Source organism: Polypterus senegalus, chromosome 8 (genome assembly GCF_016835505.1).
Source record: "Polypterus senegalus isolate Bchr_013 chromosome 8, ASM1683550v1, whole genome shotgun sequence".
Lineage (NCBI taxonomy): Eukaryota > Metazoa > Chordata > Cladistia > Polypteriformes > Polypteridae > Polypterus > Polypterus senegalus.
In genome coordinates, this window is record NC_053161.1 from 99865426 (window position 1) to 99892061 (window position 26636).

Sequence of the window (26636 nt, forward strand, 5' to 3'; positions counted from 1 at the left end):
ACCAAAAGTTCCTACCCTAGCCAGGAAGGTGGCAAAAGATTCCAGTTTGGAGCTGGGCATACTGGAGTCCTTGCACGGTCAGATCAAGGAATAATAGCTGGCCGGAAGGCCACTGTGATAGAGGAACCAGGTGAGACAAATGGTCACAGTTAAATGATCCCCCAAAACATTGTGTGGCAGCATCCCTGAGCAGTGCTACCTGTATGGACATCCACAAGGCATGTTGGGATCTATAGTCCCATGGAGCAGTCTTGTTGGACTCTGGGGGTGCCACCAGATGTTGCTGTGCAGGTCTGTGATCCCTACTTTTGTGGACTTCCGCTCACTTTCTTCGGGCCTTGCTCTAGAAGTACTCCCAGGTCTAAGATAAAGGAAGACACTCGACATCATCCAGGCAAGTCAGAGTCAGGAGAGAATTGGACAACAGTTGTCTGAGAGGAGTGGAGGAACAAGAGAGAAAATCAGAAAAAGAGAATATTGGTAAAAAGCCAACATATAAGACCCTTATCGTAAGGTACTTTTGCTAATAAACCCATTTTATTTGAACCCAGGACTTGGGATTTGGGGTGCTGCAATGCCCCCTACTGGTCACCATGTTTATTATTATTTCATCTTCATTGTTTAAGCTAAGAAAGAGAATTCTGTTTGCATTGAGGAGAATTCAAATTAAAAATAATTATTACTCCATGAAAAAAAAAAACTTGCTTATATTATTACATAGTTAGAAATAGTATGGGCCTATTAAAATTATATGGTTTAAAAAGTTTAGATTTAAATATTCCCAAAAAACACCTTGACATGGAAGACAATTAGAGAATAAATGAAATAGGAACAGTGTTATTTGCATGTTGTGAAGTGGTGTGTATTTAAAGACATTAATTTAAAACAGCAATGTTTTCAGCATTTGCTAAAATAGCAGTTTTTTAAACAATATAATTTAGCAAATATAAACTTCTTCTTTCCTGCCAAACCTTACAAAGAGGTATGGTTTTTCTTACAAAATGAAAGTCTTTTTAGCTCAACTACTACTAATTTTTGGCTATGCTTCATATCTTTGGATACTCCCATCCTTTACATGTACATGGCATGCTTTCTGTATTTAGTCTCTTTTTAGGACATTTTGTTGGCTTGGCACATTTCCATGAGATGAACTGAAAGTTAAATTTCTACATACTATAAATAATTTCAACTGTTGTGGACTTAACTGTGAATAAATAGCACCTGGAAATCCTTTAAAATAGCCAAAATACACTTCTTTAACAGAATCAATAACAACATTCTAAAATTCATGATGCTATTGCAAAGCATGCATACATTGTTTTTCTTCTTCCAGTGTGACTGCTGGTTCAGTGCAGCAACAGCAACATTTATTTATATTGCACATTTTCGCAAAATAAGTGTACTTCAAAGTGCTTTACAAGAAATAGGAGAGTGCAAATTATAAAGAAAAAAGATAAATAAAAATAGACAAGCAAATAAGCAAAAAGGAAAGAAAGAAAAACAGACAACTGCCTAACAGTAAAGCATAATTTAAAGTACTATTACCAATGCACAATTTTTATTTTTCTACTAGTTGTAATGGTAAAAGACGGAGTCTGATGGCAGGTTACTAGGGAGGAGAGGCAGACAAAACTCCAGCTAGGAGTTCCACTGGAGACTCCAGTGTGAAAAGTCCGACCAGCCACATCTAGTCATTCTACAGTACTTAAATGTGACAAAGTTTATTATTATTATTATTGTCATAATGCACTGCCGTAGAAGATGTTATGCAGTAGATCTTATCAGTAGATGGAGGATTCACATCCTCCCTAAAATCACAAGTGGCTGCAGAGTATTTTGGTCAGCTGGCGGAGATGCAAGACATCAGTAATAAAATGGCTAGGTGCAGCACTATAGGAATGAGAATAAGGAATAGAAAATAACAACTATATGACCAGGGAAGGCTTGTGGCAACTGCCTAGATTAAAATGAGAAAGGATGAAAAGCATGAAATGTGAGGCATCAAAACAGACAATCTCATTTAACTCGACTGATAGCCTACCTCACTAATCTTCCCCCAGTTCTTCCTCATGGTACCACATATGTGCCTCTGCTTACTCAGCTATTGTACTCACATGCCCAGAGAACATTTTTTTTTTGTCTGAAATATTTTTGGTTGAAATTAGTGTAGCACTCCTGGATAAATATAATGGGACCATAAGATAAAGTAGGACCGGCCAAGTTTCTGTCATCAATTATTTTTTGGAAAGTAAATACCAGAAGTTTGGATTGTGCCCTGTATTTCTGTATTTTCAAAATGCAAATCATTTTATTATCCCATGTAACTCTTCCTGGTAGACAGGTTAAGACATTTTGAAGGACGTCTGTTTTCTCTAATGAAACATTTCTTTAACAGTCTAGTTCTTGTCATGTTACTGCTAATGTTTTACACTCTGGTAAACCCACCTTCAGCTGAACAACTCAACTACAATGAAACAATCTAATGAAAAGCAGTGTTTTACTTGTTGCTTAATGCCTAAATTGAAGTTCTTTGTTGGTACATGTGCTCTGAGCAAATCCTTTGTGAGGAACAATACTTCAAGTCCTGGTGGCATAGATGCTAAACAAGGAATAGTAATATGAACTGAAATTTGGAAAAATCGGGAAAAAGTTTGTTGCAGTATGTTGTACTGTTTAACCTTCATCCATTTTCCAAACCTGCTTTTTCAAATCCTGCAACATCGGTTAGACAAATTCATTTTTTATGCAAGACATCTGTTGGGAGAAATATGAATATTTCAGCACAGGAAATACTATTTAAAAAAGCCCTGGAATTGGTAAGAAGGTAATAGTCCCAAAATATGTGCAGAAAATCCAGAGATAGGAAAGAATCTAAATTTGCTAAATGGATTAGGTGTTGGGGGGCAACATAACATTGAAACTATTGTGTAGCTGGAAGTAATCTGAGGACTTTGTGATGAAGTATCATCTGTTGGCTTGTGATATGTTTCCAAGCTGTATTCCTCAAGGCATTATAATTCTGTGTGGTAAGTTGCTTTTCTCCTAATGTACTAAGGAGAAGATAAAATAAGTGCAGAACCCAAGAACACACTAATAAAAGCCAGACGTTTTTATGAAATGAAGAGAACCAAATTTGATGCAAAGCATAAGGTATTACATTATTGTTCCATGGGGGATTCATATGACTAGAGAAAGAGAGAGGGAAGAGGCACCAGAAACGCTGAAATAAAGCTGTTTATCTCCAAATAGAATAGTGGGATTGAATAGCTAATCACATAAAATACAACTGCTTCTTACAGGATCTTTAGCTCAACTGAGCTTAATGACTTCGCCATGAACTGTGATGCCTGCTAATCTAACCCACTAACCACTAGCTAAGGCTCTGAGTAATACCTAAAGAACCTTGATCCTTGCATCTTAGCGGCAGTCAAAACTTCATTCTGTGATCTTCAAAATGTTAACCAAGTGTAGCCTTGTTCTTTACCAGAAAGGCAGAAAGTCTGCTGTGCTTTCTTTTGTTACATTGCAGTTAAAGTATCATTTTTTAGTATTGCACAAAGTCTTAGTTGATTACATGAAATTCAAAATGCTGCTGTCAGTTTCCAGACTCACACAAAACAAAGTGACCGCATACTAACTTACCTTGATTTGACTGCATTGTCATCTTGCCCAATACTACATCACTTCTGTAAAGTGGGACAGAGCACAACTGGTGTCATCATTGCTTGCCACATTGCATTCATATGTACAGTGCATTTAAGTAATTGCCTTACATTTTGACTTAATACCAGGAAATGTCTAAGACTAGATTTTAGAAATTTGTGGGAGAAAAATCACCAATTTAAGGATTCTTACTTTATACAAAAATGTGCTGGAAATGACAATTTACTTGAATCATTTTAGTTTCTATCAAATTTATCCAGGCAGATAATATTAAAGTGTCTTTACATTTATTTAAGTAAATAGCATGACAGTTATAAACAATAAAATGAAACAAAACACATAGACACCATTAGAAAAACAAATTACTCCTCACTTACTGTTCATAAAAAAAAAAAAATTGCATCAATTGTTAAGCTCCTTTACATCAAGATTTTGTAATTCTAAATAAACATAAAGAAGAGTTACTGTGGTGACTCAGTCTGCACAAAAAATGTAAATATAGGAATACGAGACATATTGTTCTAATGGAAAGTGACATCAAACAGGCAAGATTTTTATATAAACATGCAAAACAAAAAATGCCCAAATACTTTGAGCAAAAGCTGAAAAAAACATGCAGACAAAAGCAAACAGAAAGAAGCATAAAAAAGACAGAGTGAGGCGTTGCTAAAGAATCCGAAAAGGGGATGTATTTGCAATTCTTCCATGTCTCCATTTATAGGGAAAAATGGCTGATATTAATTATATCATAGCTATTGAGGATAAAGGATGATTGCTAACCAACCAAAAATATAACTATCAGGCTCACATTAACGACTTGTTATTCATACTTGTTTAGTGTCAGATCATATTTTCTTTAATTGTTCTTCATTTATAGTTATTCTTTACTTTGGTAAATTTTCATTATTTTGTATACATATTTTTCACAGTCAACACCATTTTGTGTGTCTTACGGTTACCGTGTTTGACTTTGCTCATTTCTTAACTGCGAGCTTAGTGTAGCTCCCTGTGCATTTTGGCACATAATATTTATACTTGCCTACCAATCTCTAAAATGACCTGACAACTCTGTTCACTGCCACTCTTCTTTTAAAACTTTTATAAAGAACTTGCATGGTGAACATTGGATTTTTACAGAATCTCATTAAAGATAGATAGATAGATAGATAGATAGATAGATAGATAGATAGATAGATAGATAGATAGATAGATAGATAGATAGATAGATAGATAGATAGACACACTATGGTCTGAACACACAGCAGAATGACTATAAAGCAAGAAAATTCAAAAGAAAGGCTGTCACAGTCCTACTGGGGCATTATGCAGACGTATTGCTGTTGGTAGAAAGGAGCCCCGGTAGTGTTTCTTGAAACACTTCTGCTGAATAATTTGTTGGCTGAAAGTCTTCAGTGTTAGTGTGTCAGAAAGAACATGTGCAGAATTGTTCATAATGGCAGTCAGTTTTGTTTTTATTCTCTATTTTGCTACAGCCTCAAGGGCCTCCCTAACTTCCCATAACTAAGTTGGCCTTTAAGGATAAGGATATTATAAAATTCATCAATTGTAAAAATCATAATAATAGGGTAGTATCACAGAATTATACAGTAAATAGGCAAACCAAGCAACGATATTAGAAACACAAAAGCAAAATTCTGTTATTAAGTGGGGTTGTTTAGAATAGTTTTCTTTTGAGAAGTATACCTGAAATTTTAAGTTTTTGAAGTTAGCGAATCAATTTATTTTTAGTTTTGAACACATTTTAAAAGGTCTGAAAATAGTTTGTCATTTTCTGATGCCATTTTGTTTTTCCATGAGCCCTGCCATTTCGAGATGCTTTTGCCATATTGTGGCTATGAGGAAATGACCAGAAGTGTGTAGCATATGACATTTCTGTTATAGCGGTATAAAGTACATGTACAGAGTCATGCACTTCCTCATGCATGTCTGTTTCATTGTATTAACTTCCCTGACATATTTTCTTGTGCTCTGTTCTTGCAAGTAGAATTCTGGTTTAGTCTTTTGGCTTTGTAGTTTGCGTTACGTCTGGGTTTTTTTTTTTATCTCAGGCCAGTTATTTTGACTAAGTATCATCTTCTGATCCCAAAACTTTTCCAAACTGCCTAAGCAGTACAAGTCAAAGTTAGAATAACAAAACAAAAGTCCTCACGCAACTTTGTTTTAGTTTTCACTTAGTACTTCGCACATTCATACATAGGAGGTGTGGACAAATTATGTCCCTTGACCTCAATACGTGTAACTGGAAATGGGCATAATTACCATTAAAACCATGGCCAGTAGTTTGAAAATACATATAAAGTGGGGTGGGGGGCACACTCAAAACAAAAAATAAAAAGGCATCACCAGACTAAGGACAAAAAAAAAATAAAACAACTGCAAACATCCATCCATTATCCAACCCGTTATATCCTAACTACAGGGTCACGGGGGTCTGCTGGAGCCAATCCCAGCCAACACAGGTTGCAAGATAGGAAAAAAACCCTGGGCAGGGCGCCAACCCACTGCAGGGCCAACTGCAAACATTTCAAATTAAAACAATTAGCATCCCAGGACATCAAAACCTCTATTACTAAAGATACACATCTCTTTAAGTTGATGAATCACGTCACACACGAACGAATACACGCTCTGTAAAGAAAGGCCACATCACCTTGTACTTGTAACCTGCACATAGGGTGGAGGAGTCGCTTCTTTAAAACTTTCACTCATAGATGCCATGTATAAAAGACTGCTTCAGCTCCCCTCTGAACCTTTCCTCCTGCTGAATCACCAACTCTCTTTAAACTGTGTGCTAGTCAAGGCCTCCCTCCATCAACCCCTTCAAATATTTGCCGATTGCTCTGAATTGAAGTCCTGTCCATAGACCTGCCCCAGATTTATCACAATAAGACTTGTCCTAATATACACAGAATGTCCTTATGAAAGTTTGTTAGCCACCCATGCTGCTTTGTAAGAATATCAGGTTTATCCAAACTGTCTGTGCTGATGCTTTGCACTTTTTCTTTTATCAGAAAGACAGAAATATTGTAAATAGTAATAAACCTTTCATTATTATTATTATTATTTCATAGAGTCTCTTGTGTTTTGTCAGGTTCCTTCAAGGTTTGTTTTTATCTGCACGTGGATAATTGTTATTCATGCATAGGGCACACGCCTCTTTCTCTTATACGGACGTGGCACTTGAAAATCGACTTGCACATTGGTGAAAAACCTTGAACAAACTTTCTGGTTAATGACTCATAGCATTCCATTTATCAACTTGAGTTTTGGTTTTAGCATCTTGGTTCTGTTAAAAACTTGTATTTGCTTTATTCTATCAAAAATAGTAATAAATCTTTTGTTATTATTATTAGTTCATAGAGTCTTCTCTGTTTGTCTGGGGGGGCAGCAGGCTCCTTCAATGTTTGTTTTCACTCTTGCCCCATCACGTGTCTAAATATTGTGCATGCATAGGCCAAGAGCCTCCTTCTCTTATATTGACGTGGAACCCAAAGATCAATCTGTGCATTTGGCTACAAGCACAGATAACTTGTCCCAAAGAGTCTGTAATGCAAATGAGCAGCATTACACACCTGGGGGCAGTTCTGGCCTGATGTCAGCTAAAGAGGGTTTCTGTTGACCCTGGTTGTGAATCAGTTGTCTAAAGGCTCCAAAGATAAGGGGAGAGTTAGGAAAAAGGCTCAGTGGTGGAAGATGTCATGTTCTCACTAAGGCTCCGCTCCTGGCTCTATGTTTTAACCCGCCTTCAACGAGTGTCTCCCATAGTTCTTTTCTGAATCTCTAAAAAAGAGCAACATCTATTTTTCTTTGCAGCGGTTCCCCTGTAAGGAAGGGATTTATTGTTTTTCAGTTTTATTCATTTGTCAATAGCAATACCATATTTTTGGCAACCTTCTTTGGTGTTTTCGATGTACTCAATTTACTTTTAGATGTTGAATTGTGGTTAGGATTTAGAATTGTCAGTCATTATCCAACCCACTATATCCTGGAACCAATCCCTGCCTGCACAGGGCACAAGGCAGGAACAAATCCCGGGCAGGGCACACACACACCCACACACTAGGGACAATTTAGGATTGCCAATACACCTAACTTGCGTGTCTTTGGATTATGGGAGGAAACCCACGCAGACACAGGGAGAACATGTAAACTCCACGCAGGGAGGACCCGGGAAGTGAACCCAGGTCTCCTTACTGCGAGGTAGCAGCGCCACCACTGCGCCACCGTGCCATCTTGATTTAGAATTGTGATTGTTTCAATTATTGTATATATTCCTATTAATTAGTTCATTTAAAGCTTTGTTTTTTTCTTTCTTTTATTCAGTAATTTTTAATTCAACTATTTTTTTAGTTTAGTGTTTCCAGTGGTGATATTTGGTATTATATATTCCCATTAACGAGTTGTTTTTGTTTCTTTTATTTAGTACTTTTTACATTATTTGTTATTACTTCTTTTCTTTTGTTATATTGTATTCCTCTCAGTTTTATTTAAAAATCCTAATTAGATTAAATTATTTCTTAATTGAAATGTCACTTCAAGATAAGTAGTTTGAAAATATGTTGTAACTTGTGGCTTATTTGGGTTAAGGTGGTCTTTGTGACATTGACTTTTGCTTTAATTTTTGGTGTGAGTTTGTAAAGAAGCAATTATAAAAGGATAGAAAAAGCCAAGAGCAAGTTAGAGAATGAATGTGGTCTGGTGCAGTTCTCGGGAAGTGGTCAAGTGGGCAAGTCACCCCACCTGGTCATTCTGCGAAACAGTGGAAAGGTGATGCTTGTGGAAGCCGGCTTGGACACAGACAGGCGGACACCATAGGTTCAACACCATACACACGTTTATTGTACATATTTACACAAGTGACAGCACACAACCCAGTACTCCCGTACTATTCACCCACAAAGTTCAGGCCTCTTATCCAATGCCTCTCTCTTCAGGTCCGCCTCCACTCCTCTCCTCCGAGCTCTGTCCTTCTTCCACCCGACTCCAGCCATTGAATAGAGGGGGACTGCCCCCTTTAAACCCACCCGGACGTGCTCCAGGTGCCTCCCAGTGATCTTCTGCTAACACTCCCTGGTGTGGCGGAAGTGCCGGCCGTGCACCCGGAAGTACTCTGGGTGTCCCTGGTCTTCTTCCCCCCAGCACCTCTGGGTGTGGCGGAAGTGCTGAGGGCCAGGGCTCCTCAGGCATTTGGGCGCCCCGTGGCGGTGACCACGGGCCCCTATAGGGTTGAGCTTCCATGATCCTTTCCCGTGGTCCCCATAGGCACCAGGGCCATTGCCCCCTCATGGTCTGGAGGAGGCGTAACCCCCCCTCCAGTCCTTCTGGGCATCCCGGCTGGGTACCACCCCCAGCCGCTTGCGACACGTTTAAAGTGAAAAAATTATTGGAAGAATAGATGTACTCAATAAATGGACCAAATGTTTATGCTGGGAGATCAAATAATGGCAAATATCAGAGTTAGAAACACTAAACTAAAAACATAGTTGACTTCTAAAAGCACAAGATCAATCCAAGAATGCTAAATAACAAAATACCACACAGTATTTTAGTTGAATCCTTATGGAAGCATGGTAACAACTGTAAACCAAACTGTTCCTAATATGGCAGTGCCTATAGAAAACAAAACATTGTCACTGTAATTGAAAAATTTACAAACATAGGAAAACAAAATCAAAAGTAAATTTAAGTAAAAGAACTTAATTTGTTGCCCTCAAATACATAAAAAATGTGCTTCTTAATGTAGTGGAGAACTAGGCAAAATTTTATAAACTCACATCATAAGACTACTCGGCAGGACAAAAACCTGTAAAGGATATTCCAGAGAGGTAGCCGAATTATTATTTTTTATATTAAGTAATTGTTTGTGTGATTCTTCTCTTTATTCATTCATTTATTCATTATCATAATCCCTTTTGTCACTTTTTTCCACCAAATGTTCCAGGGAGATTTATGCACATGTAGTGGTTTTACCCTCCTGTTTTGGCTTTCTGGTGTCCAATCTCCTGCTCTACTTCTTCAGTGCTATCAGTTCCTATTCCTCCCTTGTCATATACAGTATTCTTATGTTCTTGGACCTGTCAGGCTACTTTGTCTCTGTGCTCCAGTGTAAATCTTGGAAGACCCTGAACAAGATTAGAATACAGAACTGGATGTCTGCCTTTTATAATCTGATTCACTTAAAAATGGAGCATCCAGCATCTCCAGCATGACTGGCAGTTTGCTGTTTCCAAAGTGAAATCTTTTATGAGTGCATAAACCTATGCTGTCTCTCCCTTGGTTGGGTGATTAGCACTGCTGCGGTACATGGTGGCATGGCATTGGACATCGGAACGGGATGGGGAAAGTGGCAAAGGGGCACCATTTACATTTTATTCATATATTGATTGCTTCTTCTTCTGTCATGTGGATTTCTTTTTGATTTTATTAATAAAAAAATGTAAAAAAAAAAAAAAAGCCTTTTTGATATGATTCCATGCTACCTTTGTAGCACTGCTGTCTTAGCAAAAGTTTTATTAGGATCTCTGATCTTAACAACTTGATTTCTATGAAATGTACTAAGAAATGATTTGCTGAGCCATCCCATAAACTCTACCTAATGTTCTTAATCTGTGTTATAAATCTGTTTTAATTGGTAGAATTATTGATGATTTTGAACTGGACTTTTTCTTTCTTACTGAGACATGGCTTGACAGTAATGATGGAACTGTATGTATCCCCACACACCCCAAATTTGAAATACTTTAGTGCTTCCAGAATGAATTTTGAAGATTTCCACCTGCCTGAACCAATTCAGGGTTAGCTGAGTATCAAAGCCTACTCTGGCACCTTCCACGATAGCTCAAGAAGGCAGGTCCAGAATGCACAACTTTTGATACTTGGTCATGGCATTTACTTGGGTGTAAGGACAGTGCTTCATTTTATCCTGTTTATCTCCTGGACAAATATGACAGATTTTCCATATTTTCTCTTTTAGTGTGCAATGGATTCTTAGAAAAACTTTACCAGACATTGAAAACAAAATATAAAGATTTTACTCCTGCAACTGTTGAAAATGAGCTGAATATTGCCTGCAGAGTTGCCAGAGGAAAAGAAAGCAGACTGGTAGGTGCAAATTTCATAGTACAATATTGATCAGTTTATTCTTACAGGAAAACTTTGTTATTTGAAAAAGCATAGTCTCAACACTGATTGCAGGAAGCGCATCAACCTCCGAGCAAACAAAAGCTAAACATACAGAGAAAGAGTATGAAAACTATAAGTCAAGTGTTTTCGTTACTGGCAATTAACATAATAATTCATATTTCCATTTTATTAGCTCACATTTTCAACTATATAGTTGACAGCATTGGGTTCAAGGCAGGAACCAACTTGGAAACACATTCAGCCAGATTCACTAATAATTACCAAACTGACCTAAATCTGATATGTGGTAGGACGTTGGAGTCTTCAGAGAAGACCCATGCAAACACAAAGGGAATGTGCAGGCTCCACACAGACACAGCTTGATAAAATGTGTTCTTTTAGTCTCTCAGTAAATCTACCTCTTCTTCTATTCTGGGAGGTGTGGCTTTGTCCTAACCAATGAGAGGTTGCTTGTGGTGGGTTTTATTTTTTCTGTTCAACATTTTTGCTGAAGATGTTGTGTTGATTTGTAAATGTCCTGTGATGGACTGAGAAGCTTTCTAGGGTGGGTTCCTGCTTTAAGCTCAGTGCAGCCAATAAAAGCTACTGAATTAAGTTTGATAATGGATGAGTGGATGATTTCATGTCTAGACTGGCTAGTGCACTTGGATGTAGGGACATTTGATGAATAAGAGGAGACCATTTGTTCCATCAAGCTGTAGTCTGGTTTGTTGTATCAGTTCCCAAAGTTGTTTGATCAGCTTGAATGTTAAGCAATTAGTGATTGTTGATGCTCTCTTAAAACATCCATTTTTTCTTTAAAATAGTGCTACTACCTGGGAGCCACAAGTGATGCAGCAACAAAGATAACCAGTGAGGTAACTCGGCCACTAAGCTACCATGTTCCAGTGCATAAAATCTGTGAAAAACTTCAAAAGAAGGACAGCCAGATATGTGAACTAAGATATGGTATGTTTTTTTTTATTGTTAATTTGGTAAGACATTTTTTTACTTTTTTTCCCCTTATCAGTTTACAATATGACAGCACTAGATCTGATATATCAGGAGCGTGGGTGTCAAGTGATGACCTCGTCTGATTTCATCATGGGCCAGTATTCCAGTAAGCCTGTCCTGTTGACATCCCAGCTGGTGGGCCTTCTGTTCTAAGATGGAAAGTATTCCCCTAACCCACCAGGAAAGGCGATTTTAAGAGCCAGCCTGCTCCAGCACTTCCGGACTGACATATTGGTGTTGTTCATGCAGGAATGACTGACTAAGTCAGGCCATGGTTCAGCTGCCAAAAGATAAAATTAAAATTAGTGGACAGATTGCAACATTTTATGCACTTTTATGTTGCACTTTTATGTTTCATTGCTGACCTTGTTAGTGAGAACATGATAGTGTTTTCAGTTGTAGGCGGTGTGCTACATCACAAAGCTATCATTTCAGTTCTTACCACTAACTTATTATTTAAACCTGAGTGACTTACTTACTCAAATGTTAAAACAAAAAAGTTAACAATTGTAAGGGGGCTCTGTATTGTACACCTCCTTGGCATGGTGTTTTTACTAGACCAAAATGCATAAATTTTGCCTGATTGTGCTTTTCCTCAGTTGGCACACTTGCTTCTATGAAAGCTCTATTATAAATGTGCCCAGTATGAGCACACTGGTGTGTCTTTGGATGGGCCTGTGATGGCCTAGCCTGTTGTCCAGAGTTGTTTCCTACCTTATAATCCGTGCTGCTGTTTAGACTCAGTAATCTGTGACCTTGAATTGGATTAGCAGACTTGAGAGTACATGTATGATGTTTGCATTATTGAATAACCTTTGAATTGCCTACAGCTGTGAAGGAAATCCTGATGGGTGTGTTTTATTCCAAAGTGTTTATATATAAATGCTGCCCTTTAAATGAACTCCACCGCTAAACAGTCTGAAGTGGCCAGATAGGTTTGCCTTTCTCTTTCCTGTGTATGAGATGTTATGTCATAAATAGTGAGGCAGACTTGTGCTTTAGTCTATATTTGGAATGGCCTCCCTTGAAAGTGATGTTTTTAACGTTCAGGTATTCAGATTTGGTTTTTGCCTCCTGTGAATGCAAGTCATGGCAGACAGTTGTTTTCATCTCTCCTCTATATTTCTGGCAGTTTTTGAAAATTTCCTTTTCACTTCCATGTAAATAGAAGTTTGGTGAAATAATCAAAAATTTACTATCCAGTTAAATTCAGATTCTGATTCTATGATCTTCAAAGCATCAAGAAAAGTTGACTTTAGCATGGTGTCTGTGGAAACCTATGCAACACAATAACTTCTGAAAAAAATAACCCATCTTTTTCAGAAAAGTTGCGTTGCATTTATCTCCATATCCTTCAAAAATGACTTGATCTACAGTATATGCAGCAGAAATTGTTTAATTTATCTGGGATTTTTGCAGTCTGCTCTCTATAGTCATGGGACTAGGCCTAATGATGTGTAAAATTTTACATGAATAGTTTTTGAGATACATAATTAAATTAATTATATGTGTACATACACACATGCAAGGACGTTCAAGCATGCACATGCACTCACACACTCAGTAGAAATTTATAAGTGAAGATAGCGGACAGCTTTGTTTGCCCTACCACAGTACATGCTGGATGATGAAAAGAAAGAAATTAACACTCACAAATACACCTAAATCTGTAAAGGTCGACATGGATGGAGCATTAAGCCACCCTGCGCCAATCTGTCAATCTGTGCAGTTTGCTTTTATCATTTGACCCAATGTGTTTAGTTACAAATTTAAGTTGCTCACTCAATTTCTTGTTCATTTTACTCTACATTTATTTGTATGCATAATAAATATAAGTACAGAGTATAAAAATAAAATGTATTATTATCATTATTAAGTATAATAAATAAAAGTTAGTGTGCTTGATTGTATATTATTGCACTACACAATCAGTTGTATTGTACTGTAAAAACTTCCACTGTGTGATTTCCTGTGGTATCACTACAGTTAAATTTACATGGAAGTACTGTATGGCTGATTTTTTCATTATGTATTTGGAGCTTGGTCAGTGAAGCAGCAGCTTACCAGTGCATTACCAAATCTGACATCTGCTCATTGCCTGTGTGGATTTTACCTTATGCGAATGTGCAGTTTTGCCCAAGTATTCTGGTTGTCTTCCAACAAAGGTGTGCATATTAGGATAACTTCTGATTCTAAACTCAGCTGTTGTGAGTGTTAATAAGGAATTATGCATGTGTAGGCTCTGTGATGGACTGGTGCTTCATTCTGGGTTGAAGGCTGCTCTGACCAGATGCAGCTGGAATGAGCTTTAGGCTCCATAAACCATTAAGCCATTGTGAGGAAAAGCCTTACAAAAGAATATTTCAAAGAACCTTAAGATAATTTTTATTAGGCAGTTTAGAGTGCACTGTTTCTTTATGTGAAAGAAAAATGCGCTCTTGTAATTACCTGTTTGTGTACACACAGAGAAGCTTCTGTGGAAGGTGTGTCCATTTGATGGACTCTCAGGTGGAGATGCCTGCCTGCTCCCATCTGCTCCCTTGGTGCTGGTCAGTTTTGTTGAAGAAAGGGCAACTAGCCTGTTAACGACGCCTACAGTAGGTGAATAAGGCGGATGGCGGATGCTGAGGGTTACTGTCTGTATGGAGTTTTTCTCTAAAGCAACATTTATTTCTTTAGCACATTTTCAGTGCTTTACAAGATATCAAAGAAGTAGTTACATTGAAAGAAAATCAAATTAAAATTAGTTAAGAAAAATCATGCATAAATTATATACAATAATATACATCGGACTTCCAGTACAACTCGGAGTCCTGCCATGTGCAAAAGTTCGCTGATTACACTGCTATTGTGGGCTGTATCAGGAGTGGGCAGGAGAAGGAGTATAGGAACCTAATCAAGGACTTTGTTAAATGGTGCGACTCAAACCACTTACACCTGAACACGAGCCAAACCAAGGAGCTGGTGGTGGATTTTAGGAGACCCAGGCCCCTCATGGACCCTGTGATTATCAGTGGCAACTGTGTGCAGAGAGTGCAGACCTATAAATACCTGGGAGTGCAGCTGGATAATAAATTGGACTGGACTGCCAATACTGATGCTCTGTGCAGGAAAGGACAGAGCCGGCTATACTTCCTTAGAAGATTGGCGTCCTTTAACATCTGCAATAAGATGCTGCAGATGTTCTATCAGACAGTTGTGGCGATCGCCCTCTTCTACGCAGTGATGTGCTGGGGAGGCAGCATAAAGAAGAAGGACACCTCACGCTTTGACACACTGGTGAGGAAGGCAGGCTCTATTGTAGGCACGGAGCTGGACAGTTTGACATCCGTGGTAGAGCAACGGGTGCTGAGCAGGCTCTTGTCAATCATGGAGAATCCACTGCATCCACTGAACAGGATCATCTCCAGACAGAGGAGCAGCTTCAGCGACAGACTGTTTTCACTGTCCTGCTCCACTGACAGACTGAGAAGATCATTCCTCCCCCACACTATGCGACTCTTCAGTTCCACCCCGGGGGGGGTAAACGTTAACATTATACAAAGTTATTGCCTGTTTTTACCTGCATTTTTATTACTCTTTAATTTAATATTGTTTTTTTTTATCAGTATGCTGCTGCTGGATTATGTGAATTTCCCCTTGGGATTAATAAAGTATCTATCTATCTATCTATCTATCTATCTATCTATCTATCTATCTATCTATCTATCTATCTATCTATCTATCTATCTACAAAGTTGCAAGAGTACACAGCTCTCTGCAACTCTGTCATCTTGGTCTTCTTCTCTCTCTTGGTCACTGCCTCCTCCACTCCTCCAGCAAGCTTTGTCCTCCTCCTCCTCACTCTAGCTCCCAGAGTTGTGGCAGGCATCTCCTTTTATGTTACAACTGGAAGTTCTTCTGGTGTTCCGAAGCTGTAGCTCGGAAGTTCTTCTGGGTGTGGTGAGAGCCCGTCAAATTAGGACTCTTCAGTCCGTTTAGCACTCACAGAACCCTGCAGGGCTGAGTCAAAGAACTTTAGTTCCCATGGTGTCCTGTGGGAATCAATGGGGCTGCCGTCTAGTGTCCTGTGAGAGACAAAGCCCTGTGTAAGCTGTATCTTCCTGTCCTTACACACTGTGGGCATCTTGGCGGGGTACGGTTCCCGGGCAGTGCCCTTCACATTGCTTTCATTCAAACATTTAAATATCACAGATGGCTGCACAAGACTTTGATCAGGTGGTGGTGGTACAAATCAACACCACAGAAAAAGTCAAGATTTATAAGGTTTGCAGGTTAACTGAAGAGAATGGTAATTCTTTGCATATCTAATTTCTTAAAGGTGGAACTGAAATACAGTTACAAAAAGGCCAAAATAAAAAGGTGGGTTTTTAGGAGTTTTTTAAAATGTGTTAGTGTGGTGTATCTCTATTGGTAAAGCATTCCAAATTTCTTGTGCATACAGTAAGAGCAAAGGGCTGCCTCCTTTCTTCTTTTATGCTTGTCTCTTGGAATAATAAGCAGACCACTATTAGAAGAGCTAAGGTTACAATTTGGAATGTCAGGGGGCAGACACTCCAAAATATAGGAAAGAGCAAGATTATTTAAATTTTTATATAGTATTAGTAGTATTTTGAAGTCAATTTTAGAAGACACGGGTAACCAATATAAACATACAAAAACTGGTGAGATGTGCTCAATCTGTGTCTGTGTTGATGTTTCTTCTTATACATCAGTTTTCATTCCATGTATTAAATATCCATCCATCCATCCATTTCCTAACCCGCTGAATCCGAATAGGTTCACGGGGGTCTGCTGGAGCCAATCCCAGCCAACACAGGGCACAAGGCAGGAACCAATCATTAAATATATGATTTTAATTTAAATAGTAACTCTAACTTGGCTGAAGAGAGTTTAAATAACTTTTGAAATTCCATGCACAACTGGTTCTCAGTTCTCAATGATAATTGGATAAAATATTGGATAAATAGGCTCAGTAAATGGGCCATGCTGGCACACCTGCCTCTCAGGTGCAAGAAATAGGATTCAGTTCACAGCTTAGCCCTCTTTTCCTTTAGGGCTTTCACAGATATTTTAGTTTTTTCCTAAATCCCAAAGAGGTGCGTATATCTGACCCACCATGAGGGTGTGTATTACATGTGCATGGTTCCTGTCTTACTCTAGATATCTGCTGTGGTGAACAGTCAGGGTTCTTACCTTGCCAGGATGCCTTCTTGGCAAGGTTCTAATGGAATTATTGGGGGAAAGAGCATGCACAGAGCATTATCTCCCCCAGATCACTAGATGGTAGCCCCCCATGTTGCTACAACACCACAGATTCCCACCGGGCACCATGGGACTGCAGTGACTGATGAACCCTACTTTGTTGGGCTTCCACCTCACCCAGAAGTGCTTTCGGACCATGCTTATGGGACACTGAGTGCAGCATTAAAGGAGCTAGTTGCCTCAGCATTAGGAGCCAGACTCGGGAGGGAAATGACAAAGCTTGCTGGAGGAAGGAGGAGGCAGCAAGAAAAGAGAAAGACATGAAGAAGGAAGGGATGTGTGTTGTGCTTTGTGCTTTATTGTGAAACATTATTGGGAAACATTTAAGCAAAGAGTTTCCCAGGACAAAAATAAAAGCCCATATAGTGTATTGCCGGACATGTGCATGTGTCTGTCTGTGTCAGGTTTGAGGAGCAGGAGCACACCCTTCAGGCCACACTGCATTTATCAGAAATGTGTCACTTACGCTTTTAGACATTTTTACTGATGAAATGAACAAGTAAGACTCACAGTTAATGACAAGTACTGATTAAGGAACATTTTTGTTTAAGTTAGGCAACACTTGTGGGACTGATAAGGGATATACTGTATATTGAAACTCTTTTGACAATTAAGAGTTTGGATTAAATCTATCCATCTATCCATGCGTCTGTCCATCTGTCCATTCACCCATCCATTATTTCCCTTTCTTAGCCTACTTTACAAGCACTGGCAGCAAGCATCATTAGACAAAAATCACCCATAGATAGAATGCCCTCACTCTGTATATATACAGTCAATACCAGTTAAACAAACATGTACATTGTGATTTAGGCAGAAACTATAAGAAACCTAGCAAGAAAATGTGAAATCCATACAGAGAGTGAGGAGCCTGCCTCAAAACACCATCCTGGGTTTGAATTCTGAGCCCAGTCCAATGTGTGTTAGGTTAATTAATGACTCCAAATGAGCATGATATTTGGGAGTGTGTATGTCCTGTGATGTTCTAGCACATTTTCTATTGATGGTTTCTGTCTTGTGCCCAATGTTGCAGCCTTGTAATGTATTAAACAGGTTTTTGAATAGATCCATTTTTGTGGGGAGGGATATTGGGGGGATAGTGGGGGTATTGTAGTATACTACTGTATTTACCATTATTGGTAAGGAAATCTGGTGTGCTTTCACAATAATACCCTTTATAAATATTTAAGTATTCAAAATTTGGACAGTATTTCAAATAAGCCTACCAGGTTAGTACATAACAAACTTTCCATGCTAATTTGTTATCCTTCAATTGATAATTATGTTACAATAATGTAATGTTGTGGTTTTGTCTCAAAATCAAGCTGAATCACTGTAATAATCAAGTTAAATCACTATAATCACTAGATCCCATCTCCGTTTTCCTTAAAGCAATATATTTTGTCTTATTTATTTTCTTTTGCTGTATTTGGCTAGTGTCGATTTTCAATCCACATTAGATATAGGCCCATTTAATTATGTGATAACCTGCTTTTTTCTTGAAAGTTTTAATATGAATGCTAATGCCAAAGATTTTCAAATAAGAGCTGCATACGCTTTACACTTAAATATAATTATAGCTGGGAAACTCCTAAAATGCATATGCAACGGACAGAGCAGCAGCTGCTCCACAGCAGATGCTCAATAGACAAGATGTTATCTGCCAGATTTCTTTTTATGGAAAAAACTGCATTCATTATCTGTTATATTATAGGTTCAGTGTCTGTAATTGAATTAATCAGGTTATCCATCTACCCGGCTATTTTCAAATGTGCTTCATCCCAAGGTGGATTATAGTTTAGAGTGGCTTATTACGAATATAACAGCCGTATGATAGGACTACGACCTATATGGGGTAGAAGGTAAACAAAGCACATGCCATAGGGCTAAGGCAGATATGCAGGCAAGGAACTTAGGCTGGAAGCCACAAGGGTTCAGGGTCACATTTTGATCTTGACAGGGCATTGAGCCCTATGTCTGCATATTGTCTTACTTGTTTTTCTGATGCAGACAATAAGTCTTTTCAATCATATTGTCCAAAGCCGAGCAAATGAATGCAGAAAAAGTAATCATTTGGGCGTGTAAGAGAAGATATAAGGTAGTACAGAGTGTTGTGCTCTTTACTTAGTAGATAGCCAGGCAGAGGTGCAAACAAGTTTGAAGAGTCCCAGAGGATCAGACTTAGCTAGGATTAGTACACTGTGAAATGATTTGCCAAACCACTAACCAAAAAACATAAAGCATGGTATAGTTAGCAGTTTGTTTGTTTTATATTATATTAAAATTTGGTACAATGCAGCTGTGCATATCATCTTTTACATCATTGCACACGTTGAGTTCCAGGTAACAAAGGAGCAACATATCAACCCATGGCAAAATACAGCTACAAAATGTAAATGCAATGAATTAACCAGATAATAAAATGAATGAAATCCAAATCAATTTCATATTGAGATCATTAAAAAATAAATTAACTGAACACTGAGGTGTAACTCAGTGGAAAGTTCTATGCTATTTTTACATTCTTTTTGTTTCCCATAAATAAAAGATCAATTGCTGTCATTATTTTTTAATCATTAATTCTTACTCTCCTGTAAATGTTGTTTTTTTTCCAAAAGCAATATTCAAATTAACCACATATATTTTTATATGTCTACGTTTGGAGCATCTACTGGTATATTAAATTGTAAAGAGTATCAATGTGAAAATTAAGCTGTTCACCTTTTGGTCCAATTTCGTGGCCAAACTGTGTATTGTTATGATTTGGGCCTAACAAATTCAAAAAAGGCCGAAAGCTCACAAAGGTCTGAGGCCTGCTCAGTCTACAAATTGGCTGTGTCATGTACTGGGTTGTAGGTTATGTTGTTGTTTTTGTTAATTTGTAATTATTGTTTCTCATGACTTTGTGTTATTTCTGTTGGTTTTAAGAGTGAGATGACAATTGTCTCCTCTTCCTCTAAATGTAGTTTTGTTCCATGTCGTTCATTGGTGGAGTCCCAAGAGGAGGGATGACACTGACATCACCACTCCTGGGCCCGCCCTCAGGCTATCTAAGCTGAGTGCCAAAGCCTAGAAGCAGAAATGGTTTGTTATTATTGGAGTTTGTAAATATTGTTGTTTATTGTTGGATTTTCTGGTTATTGTTGATCTCTGGCATTCATTTAAGGGATTCTGATTAAAGGAGTGTGTTTTGGGACTTTGTTTGTTTTGTTACTGTATTTTAGGCAACTATTTTGTGCCTGATTTTAAATTTGAATCATTGTAATTTTTTTTAAATTTTTTTAATAAATCTTTGATTTATAAAGATTCTTTTTTCCGACTTCTTGTGCACAAGCCTGAATTCAGTGGTTACCCTCCTCTTTGTGGGGCATTCATTTTAGATTTAGAGATTTTATAGTTTTTTTGACAGCTCCTCATTTCTGGGCCTGCTTCAGCTGAAGCTAGCTGATTGCCTTGGGACCAGGCTGAAGACAAGTTTGCTTCTGCTGGGCAGACCAAGTAGGTTTCTGGCTTACTCCTTAGCTTGTTTTGGAGATCTCACCTATTTTCATTTGGAGGAAACTCTATTTCATAATAGGCCGAGGCCTATTTACTTTAGGAAACTTAACTTCCTCACTACAGGAGTGTTAGAGTCTGAGGAACTGTGAAAATGAAGACAGATCTTTCTGTGCCAGGGATGGAAGGAGTTATAGACAAGACAACGGTGTGAGTCAGTTACCTTGTAAAAGACAGAGGTTTTAAGTCTGGTAGAGAGACTGAACTCAACATATTTTGTTTTGATAGATATGTCACTGTGAGATTGAGAGATGGTTGGAATGTAGTAAAATGGTTAATGAATTCTTCAAGCTGGCACCTGGAGTAGGAGGCAGCATGAACACAATCAATGTCAATGTCAAATTTATTTATATAGCAATTTTAAACAACATAGGAATGCTGTGGCCAAAGTGCTTTACAATAATAGAATAAAAGAAAAACATACAATTCACATGAAAAACATAAATAGAAATAAAATAAATGAACATAAATAAAATAAATAATAAATAGAAGTAATGTTACATAATGACAATCAGGAAACCATCAGTAATACTGAAGGTGACGGAATGCAAGTGAATAAAATGAGTCTTAAATCTTGTTTTGAACAGTTCAATTGTAGACAACTTTATGTGATAAGGGAAAGAGTTCCACAGGCGAGGAGCAGCAGCTGCAAAGACCCTGACCCCTTAGTTTTACACTTAGTACAAGGGACAACAAGAGACAACTGACCAGAAGATCTAAGCACTCTAGATGTCTGGTGTAAAACACACAATTCAGAATAATAGGCAGGAGCAAGCCAATGTAAAGATTTAAAAACTAGCAACAAGATTTTAAATTCAATTCGAAAACTGACAGGCACCCAGTGTAAAGAAGCTAATATTGGACAAACAGAATCAGACTTTCTTGCCCCAACCAGAAAGCGAGTGGCAGCATTCTGGACCAACTGTAACCTGCATATCAGGGATTTGCTAATCCCAGAATACAGCGAGTTGCAGTAATCGAGGCGATAAAAGATAAAAGCATGAGTAGCTTTCTCAAGATCCCTAGAAGATAAAAAAGGCTTGATCTTACCTAATAGATGAAGCTGAAAAAAGCAACTCTTCACTACAGAATTAACCTGTTTCTCAAAAGAGAGGTTACTATCAAAGATAACACCAAGATTATGGACTTGAGGTTTGCAAAAGACAGAGAAAGAGCCGAGAAGTCCAAAACCAATTTGGGCTTTAGCTGATGGACCTCTGTTTTATTTTTGATTTAGATCAAGAAAATTATTAGCCATCCAGCATCTTATTTCAGACAGACAGTTGTGCAGCTGATTTATTGCAGAGTTTCAGACGGGAATATAAACCTGAGTATCATCAGCATAACAGTGAAATGTTAAATTTCCTAAAAATAGCTCCAATAGGGTGAAGGTGTATAGAGAATAAAATAGGACCCAAAATGGATCCCTGAGGAACACCATATTTAAGAGGAGCAGTAGACGAAAAAGAGGAATTTAAAGTCACTGAAAAGTGTCTACTAGTTAAATATGAGCTGAACCAGTTAAGAGCAGCCCCTTTAATCCCAACAAGATGTTCAAGCTGCAACAGCAATATCTCATGGTCAATGGTGTCAAAGGCAGCGGACAGGTCAAGGAGGAGAAGGACTGCCGCATCACCTGAGTCAGTAATAAGAGAGATGTCATTGAATACTTTAAGGAGGGCTGTCTCAACACCATGATAACGCCTAAAGCCAGATTGGTAAATCTCAAATAAATTATTGGAGTTAAAGTGATCAACCAATTGATTATAAATAATTCTTTCTAATATTTTAGCCAAAAATGGCAATTGGGAAATCGGGCGAAAATTGGCTAAAACTCCATGTCTGGTACAAAGCCTATGCAGGAAGAAAAGAAATGCTGTTCTGCCCAGTCAATAAAGATGTTGACATACAGTAGCTTGGTGCCACCCTAGTACTCATTGCGATTCTTCTAAACTGGTGATTGAAAGTACTGAAATTAAGAACTAGTTCAGACAGTATGATGAGGATGCAGGATAGGAAATCTGGTCAAAGTATATCTGAGGATAATGATGAATTCATCTTGGAAAACAACCATGTCAACAGAATCAACGTTCATTTTTAAACATGAAAGCAATCATGACCCTTAAATATAAAGATGTCTAAAAACTGAAGAACATTGTTAGCTTCTTTTAAATATGAAGGGAAAACCACTAACTTTAGTTCAGGACTGTGGGTAAATAGCTTTGCCATCATGGCATAATGTAAAATCCTTCCCTTCCTCGCACACATCTATGCATTCAAGAAGATAAAGCACTATAACAGCATGTGGCATAGTGGTCAAGGCCTTGGACCTCCAACCCTGAGGACACTGTGTGACCATGAGCAAGTCACTTGGCTTGCCTGTGCTACAATTAGAAAACCAAAAGGAATGTGACAAGTCATATAATAAATGTTGTAAGTCACCTTGGATAAAAGTGTCAGCCAAATAAATAAATGTAAGCTAGCATGAGTTAAGTATTGCTCAAATATTCCATGCCTTCATCAGCTTCCTGTGCTATCAAGCCTTACTGGCTCTCAACTGTGCTTTGAAGTTTAAAGCATAAAACTTTGTTATTCATTGTTCTGATGTTATTATATGTTGTATGTTTATTTTTCAGAGAAGCAGGTCATGGATCTCTCATCTTCCAGCCTCATAAAACTCAAAGTAGTTGAGCTGAAGAACATTTTACAGTCTTGGGGTGAGACATGCAGAGCCTGTTTTGAGAAAACAGACTATGTCAATGTGATCCAGGAGCTGGCTCCTAAATATACCAGCCATAAGAGGTACTCCTCAGACTTGTGAAGAAACGAGTTTTTAATTTTATCCTGAAGCTGAAAGACTAATAAATCTCTACAATTTGAAGAAGTATAATCAAGTTCATTTGTCAGTGTAACAGATATTTTTAGGGGATTTGCCGAAGAAGATAATGCTCAATTAAAATAATTTATTTAAACATTTTGTAGGGGTGATTGGCTTTTTGGCAGGTATTTTTGTCTTAAAATATAAATTATTTTGAATCATATTTTTAATTCTATAATGCTATGAGATTGTTATTTACTAGATAGGCAGGCCTTTGTCATCCTATTTATTTGGAATTCTGTATTTCTGTCTCATTTGTGTAATTTATAAAAATCATGAGGTGATATCAGTTATTGGCAGACCTGGCAGTGTTTACTAGTATCTTTTTCAGTTTGCTGCTGTATGAATAAAGTCACTGTTCAATTACAAACCTAAAATGACAAAGTATTATCTGTCTGTTTTCTGTTTTACTTAAAACAATTGACATTCAAAATAGAACATCTGTTCTCTGTGCATCGCAGCATATTTCTGCAAATTCGTATAATTAACTTACCCAAGGGGCCAATTAAAAAAAATACTTCTTTGGACAAATACTCAGTTTAATAAGGTAAAATTGTTTTTTTCATTTTTATAAAGTAAAATAAGTACAAGTGAGTGTGATAACTGGTATTAGGAACATGGGTGTGTAGTGACAATTTCAATATTCATGTAGAATGCACTTCTTCAAGCTTTTTGTGGCTCATTACCTTTTGAGTGAGAGTAGCATGGTGACTTCTCCTGTGTCATACCTCTGACCAGCTCTGAATTCTTACCTTGTTTATTGCCTGTGTGGGATCTACATGCTGGCCAGTTTTCATTCCCCATCCTAGGGCCATCTTAATAGTGTCATAGGCCCCGAGCTAAGTAGAGTGCTGAGGCCCCTATTTTGATACCAAAACAAAAACATACATAGCCATCAAGAACATCATGAGCCCTTATGCTCGTGGGGCCCCCGGCCAGTGCCCATTGTGCCTATTGAGTTAAGACAGCCCTGCCCCATCCCCAAGATGTTCTTTTTTTGTTTTTTTGGCAGTGTTCACACGTGGCTTGCAGTCCTGATTCCTCTCTTACACGTACAGTATTTCTGACGCCTTGTGATCCAGAGCTGTATTAAGAGGCTTTCATAACAGTTGAACCATCTATACCAGGGGTGCCCACACTTTTTCTGTTTGTGAGCTACTTTTAAAATTATCAGGTCAAAATGATCTACCTACATTAAAAATTATATATATATATATATATACTATATATATTGTGAACCCGGCCCGGACACAGACAGGCGGACATGTTGTTAAAACACCACCACACGTTTATTTACACTATATTTACAAATACTTGGTCACTAAGACCCCAGTTCAAAGGTCACTCAAACCCTAGTCACGTGCACAAACACCCCAAACACAGTCCTGGCCTCACAATGCCTTGTCTTCGGGCCACCTCCACAGCTCCTCTGTGCTTCGTCCTTCCACCTCCCGACTCCAGCCTTGAATGAATGGAGACGGCCCCTTTGATATGGTTCCTGGATGAGCACCAGGTGTTCCCGGCATTCCTCCTCTGGCCACGCCCCAGCGTGGCGGAAGTGCCGGCTGTCCTCCCAGCTGCTCTCCGGGCGCCATCATAAATCTTCCCCCCAGCACTTCCGCCACACCAGTAACAGGTCCCCAAGGCATTGGGCGCCTCCTGGCGGTGACCACGGGCCCCTACAGGGTAGAGCTTCCATGCCCTGTACCCGTGGCCCCCAAAGCAACCCGGAAGGCAACCCCCACGTGATCCAGGGTGGGTGCAGACCCACATCCGGTCCTTCCGTCGTCCGGCGGGTCATGGCCCCTGGCATCCCTGACACTATATATATATATATATATATATATATATATATATATATATATTGTGGAGCCGACCCGGACACAGACAGGCGGACATGCTGTTAAATACCACCACACGTTTATTTACAATTCTATTTACAAATATAACGGTCACACAGACCCAAATAATGGTCACTCAGACCCAGTTAGTGCACAAATGCCTTTCTTCGGGCCACCTCCACACCTCCTCTGTGCTTCGTCCTTCCTCCTCTCGACTCCAGCCCTGAATGAATGGAGACGGCCCCTTTTATATGGTTCCCGGATGAGCACCAGGTGTTCCCGGCATTCCTCCCTTGGCCACGCCCCAGCATGGCGGAAGTGCCGGCTGTCCTCCCGGCAGCTCCCCGGGCGTCTCCCAAAGTCTTCCCCACACCAGGAAGTGCTGGGGCAACAGGGCCCCAAGGCATTGGGGCGCCTCCTGGCGGTGACCATGGGCCCCTACAGGGTGGAGCTTCCATGCCCTGTACACGTGGCTCCGAAAGCAACCAGGAAGGCAGCCCCCACGTGGTCCCAGATGGGCGCACGCCCACTTCCGGTCTTCCAAGGCATCCCGGCCGGGTCATCGTCCATGGCATCCACGACAATATATATATATATATATATATATATATATATATATATTGTCACGCACGCGTGAATAGGAGACCGCGGACGGACCTTAACACGCTTCGGAAGACGTTCGCCGGCAGGGAGTGGCGGGTATTAACCTTTCTCCTTTACTTTCTCCGCCACCATAAGCCTCATTTTCCCTCAGCATGTTACGTCCGCCCTTCCTCCGCCATTGTTCCTGACGTCATCAATCCCATCTTCCCTCACGGTTCCTTCCCAGCATTCCTCCACTTCCGGCTCCTCCTACATAAAATGGCCGCCGACGCCATCTTCGGCGTCGTGCATATGAACCTGTTTGTGTTTATATTTTGACCTTTTTTTTTGACTGAATTGTGGATTTTTCTGCAATATATACCCCAAACCTTTATGCTGCTTGTTGTTGCATCTTTTACAATATATATATATATATACTAAGTATCAGAGGTGGGTAGTAACGAGTTACATTTACTCCATTATATTTACTTGAGTAACTTTTTAAAAAAATTGTACTTCAAAGAGTAGTTTTACTGCACCATACTTTTTACTTTTACTTGAGTACATTTGTGAAGAAGAAACGCTACTCTTACTCCGTTACATTGGGTAACACTCGAATTGTTACTTTTTTTCCATTAGATAAAGTCCGACAGACAATTTTCAATCTGCTCTGTAGTGTATGCTGTCAATTTGCG

At 38.9% G+C, this 26636-nt stretch overlaps 1 protein-coding gene across 1 annotated transcript in view; it reads left to right on the forward strand.

The window, feature by feature from the left end:
- The window catches only part of cdnf (cerebral dopamine neurotrophic factor), a 37453-nt gene extending 13570 nt beyond the window's left edge, over positions 1–23883 (forward strand). Inside the window, exons 2-4 of the mRNA XM_039760533.1 lie at positions 10658–10785; positions 11634–11775; positions 23277–23883. Of these exons, the coding sequence (XP_039616467.1) occupies positions 10658–10785; positions 11634–11775; positions 23277–23461 (455 nt within the window). The 3' untranslated portion in view covers positions 23462–23883. The remainder of the gene's footprint in view (positions 1–10657; positions 10786–11633; positions 11776–23276) is intronic.
- Positions 23884–26636: the final 2753 nt, after the last annotated feature.